This window comes from Triticum aestivum, chromosome 5D (genome assembly GCF_018294505.1).
Source record: "Triticum aestivum cultivar Chinese Spring chromosome 5D, IWGSC CS RefSeq v2.1, whole genome shotgun sequence".
NCBI classification, from domain to species: Eukaryota; Viridiplantae; Streptophyta; class Magnoliopsida; order Poales; family Poaceae; genus Triticum; species Triticum aestivum.
This window is the reverse complement of record NC_057808.1, coordinates 509,184,748-509,188,703: the sequence shown is the minus strand read 5'-3', so window position 1 is coordinate 509,188,703 and position 3,956 is coordinate 509,184,748. Positions and strand designations below refer to the sequence as shown.

Sequence of the window (3,956 nt, the reverse complement as noted above, 5' to 3'; positions counted from 1 at the left end):
TAGTTGCCTTTCGGCGGAGACTTTGGTGGTTTTGTCAGGGCAGCCAGAGTGCGCTTCGAGAGGAGAAAGCTTAATTAGTGTGGCTCGGGCATTTCATCTAACACCTCATGTGCATAGGAGGTGAGCTAGAGCACCACAAAGCCCTCCCCTCGCCGGCCAGAGAAAAACAGAGCACTGGAGTGCTCTGCTCGCGGGCGAGGGGTATATATAGGCACCTCATTGGTCCCGGTTCGTGGCATGAACCGGGACTAAAGGGCAGCCTGTGGTCCCGGTTCAAGCCACCAACCGGGACCAATGGTGGTGGGCCAGGAGCGAGGCCCATTGGTCCCGGTTCGTCCCACCAACCGGGACCAAAGGGGCCAGACGAACCGGGACCAATGCCCCCACGAGGCCCGGCAGGCCCCTGGCCTCACGAACCGGGAGCAGTGCCCCCATTGGTCCCGGTTCTGGACTGAACCGGGACTAATGGGCTGACCCGGCCTGAACCAAAGCCCTCTTTTCTACTAGTGTGAGCGAGCTATGTTCTTATTCACCTTATGGAGATGTTGGCATAATCAGAATGAGTTGGTACACAATAAAATTCTAGCACCGATGGATGCTTCGCGCCAGTATCTATGCAGCTACCTTGAGTCGTTATTTGCTATAGCTCAACCTTCTAATTGTGGTCCGGTGAAAGGCGGTGATATCTTACGATCCAGCAGTAAATAGGCCACATGAAATATCAAGAATTGTGCCTCCTGCTAAGTGGTTTCCTCCTCCAGCGGGTTGGGTGAAGCTCAATACGGATGGTTTCTGGACTAATGATGGAAGGGTTGGTGCTGGTATGGTGCTTCGCAATAATCTAGGCAACATTATTTACTCATCTTGTAGGGAGTTATTTTCATGCAAAGATGCCCTTAAAGCAGAAATATGTGCATGCATGGAGGGTTTATCCATTACTATTCAGCAGAAGGAACTTTCAGTTTGTATCGAGATGGATTCATTTATAGCGGTGAACATGTTGAAGGACAAGGACATTGACAGGTCAATCTATGCGTCTTTAGTGGCTGAGATAAAGTACTTGAAGCCTCTTCGAACGACTCGTATTGCTCATATCAACCGTGATCAAATTTTAGTTAGTGATTTTTTAGTTAGTTTTGCTAGAACTGAGAGTAGAACTGTTGTCTGGTTGGGATCAGGACCCCAAAAGGTCATCGACTTATGTAAGTAGGATTGTACAGTTGATGCTTGAGTAATAGTATAAGTTTATCTGCAAAAAGGCGTACTACACAGCCGGTATTGATTTGACTAAAATCAGAAATTCAATAGAATCTTTGCCACAAATACATTCATATACACATGCATATGGTCCCACAACTTTACATATGGCAGCACCTAATTGGTCAAGACCACCGGTAGGAGCCTGAACCGGTAAAAATGAATTTGCGTTGACGAGACACGTCCTACTGTGCCGGAACCAGCCGTGTGTCTCGCAATAAGCCGCGCCCCACATCAAGCTACGTGGACTCTTCGCTTCTTGAAATCGGTTGCGGCCGGAGACGTACGCACTGTCGTCGTCTATAGACTCCCGGCACATCCCCTCCCATTGTTTCTTGTAGCTTCCATCCTTCCGCCCTCTCCCTCCCTATTAGAGTCTCATCTGGCCGTTCTTCCGAAGCTGTTCCACTGAGGGGAGATGGCGCGCAAGCGGAAGGCCGGCGACGACATTACCGGGACAAGGCATCGGGCTGCTGCGCGGACGGAGCCAACAGCCGGCGACGACCTTGCCGGTAGATCGGGCCAGACAGCAGGGCCGACGGCGAATGCAGCCGGCGACGGCGTTGCCGGGACTTCGCCGGCGATGGCGTGGCTGTTGGCGGTGACTTCAGGCTACGGCTTCGGCTGTTCCCAGTTCGGTGGAGGTGGGTGGCCAAGAGATCAAAGCATACGAGCCAGCGCGCCCTTCCTCCTTCGTTCTCGGGTCGATCATGTCGCTTCTTGGATTGTAATATCCCATTGCTTCGTCCCTTGCAGCTGCTCGCGGGGTCGGGAGCGGGTCGCAGCCGCATAGGAGGGCGCCACAGATGCCATCTCAGGGGATGCTCCGGCCGCCGCTGCGCAATCCAGGTGGCTTCCCTCCCAAGAAAAGCGCTAGATTTAGGTGCGGTTCTTGGTTCTTCGCTGACGCCGGAGTTCGATTTCTTGGTCTCTGTTGCAGCCGGTGGGCGTCCGTCCTTCAGCAACCAGGGCCACGCGCCGACCGGCCATGGTTCGCTCTCCGGCCAGACCCAGAACCATGTCGCCGGCCCCAGCCAGACAGGAACAGGGCAACCGCGCGGCCACTCCGGCGGTGGCGGGGTAATTGGCTATGCATTATTTTCCGTTCATTCGTTATTCGGGCTTGTCATGCCGCCATGAACTCATTGATTTCTTCTTGGATCTTCGCATTGGTCCGCAGCCTTCTTCGGCGATCTCTTCAGCGCCAGGTGCTCCGATCAGTCCCCTGGCTCCAGTGTGCACTCTTTGCAAGAGGCCCACGATCGGGCTTTGGGGCTTGGTGCCATTGTGCGTGGATTGCTACAACAATCCCGTCACCAGCAACGTGGTTCAGCAGCACCCGGAGATCCGCTACGTGCCTCCGCATCCAGTCCCCAGCTACGGCGGCGCGACGCAGGGTCAGGGCATCGCCATTGATCACCAGCGCCAACTCGACCTTCGCCAGCCTTCTTACGCGGGGCTGGCACGGGTTGCCGTCGGCCCACTGACAAGGGCATCAAGTGCTGACTGGTGCTGTGGTTGCCTAGAGCCAACCATGGGGGTTTTGGGCACGTTGCCCTTGTGCGAGGTTTGCTACAACTCTTTCTTCGTCGCCGGCGACGCGCCTCCGCAGCACGCGCAGAGCGGCCACGTGCTTCCAAGTCCAGTCCCCAGCTACGCGGGTGCGCCTGGGGGGGGCACTCCCTGCCAGTGAGCAGCATTACCGGGCTGCGGCCATTAGGCCTCCTTCCAGTTCCACCTCGAGCTCGGCCGTCGGCTCGGGACCGATCTGCCCGGCTTGCGGCCACCCCTCCGGCACCGGCAACAGGGCGTGCAGGGTTTGCCACCTCAACGGCCCGCCGCCGCCAGAGCCCAACTAGCTCATATCATATCTCGTCGCTCCAATCAGTGTGAGTGAGAATGTGTTCTGAACTCTGGGAGCCTTCTCTGCTTGCTCTGTTTTGACAGAGATGCTGCTTTGAGTAGTGATGATTCTTGTGATACAGTGGTCAGTGGATCAGTGACACCATATATTTGTGCTTGTTTCCTTTGTCAGTGCTCTGACATTTTATCTCATTAGTTATCTTTGGCTCCTTCCCTACTCTTTGATTTTGCCTCAAGTGTCTGGCTGGTTCACTTTCAGTTTAGCCAAATGAGGACTCCACGGCTTCTCCCTTGGTACTGATTCAGTTTGAGATTACATTTTATTATGCAAGACTGATGATCAGTTCAAATCCTAATAGTATGCTAGTAAATATAATAGATGGTTCGGTGGTTATTTTCTTTTATACTCCATCTTTCTGTCCTTTGTCATCAGTAAATGACGATTTGGGAAGAGAATAGGTTAATTCGCTAGTAATATTTTGTTGTTTCCTGACTCTTTAGTGTTGCCTCATTTGTTTGCCAGATTCAGTTTCTGTTAAACCGAACGATTGCTCATTTTATTTTTTACAACTATATATGTATCATGATTTCTAAACCCAGGAGTTTGGCGAATGGCGATATAACATCACCCGATATCTAGATTTTCGAAGCAAGTGCTATAGAGTGGATTCTTCTAATAATTTATGCAATATACATAAAGTTTTGTCCTGATATTATGTACTACTAATGATGTACTCCCACCTATCCATATTAATTGACGTTCGTTTAGTATAATGTTCTATTAATATCGATCAGAGGGAGTAGTACATTTCAAAGTTGTACAATAATGCTCGTGA

General features: G+C 52.0%; 1 protein-coding gene across 1 annotated transcript; it reads left to right on the top strand.

Moving 5' to 3' along the window:
* The first annotated feature begins 1,883 nt into the window (after nt 1-1,883).
* Nucleotides 1,884-3,139, top strand: LOC123125825 (uncharacterized). Its single transcript, XM_044546274.1, has 3 exons — nt 1,884-2,106; nt 2,198-2,337; nt 2,438-3,139. Exons 1-3 carry the CDS (start codon nt 2,064-2,066, stop codon nt 2,948-2,950), a joined length of 696 nt encoding a protein of 231 aa, XP_044402209.1. The 5' UTR covers nt 1,884-2,063; the 3' UTR covers nt 2,951-3,139.
* The last annotated feature ends 817 nt before the right edge of the window (nt 3,140-3,956 follow it).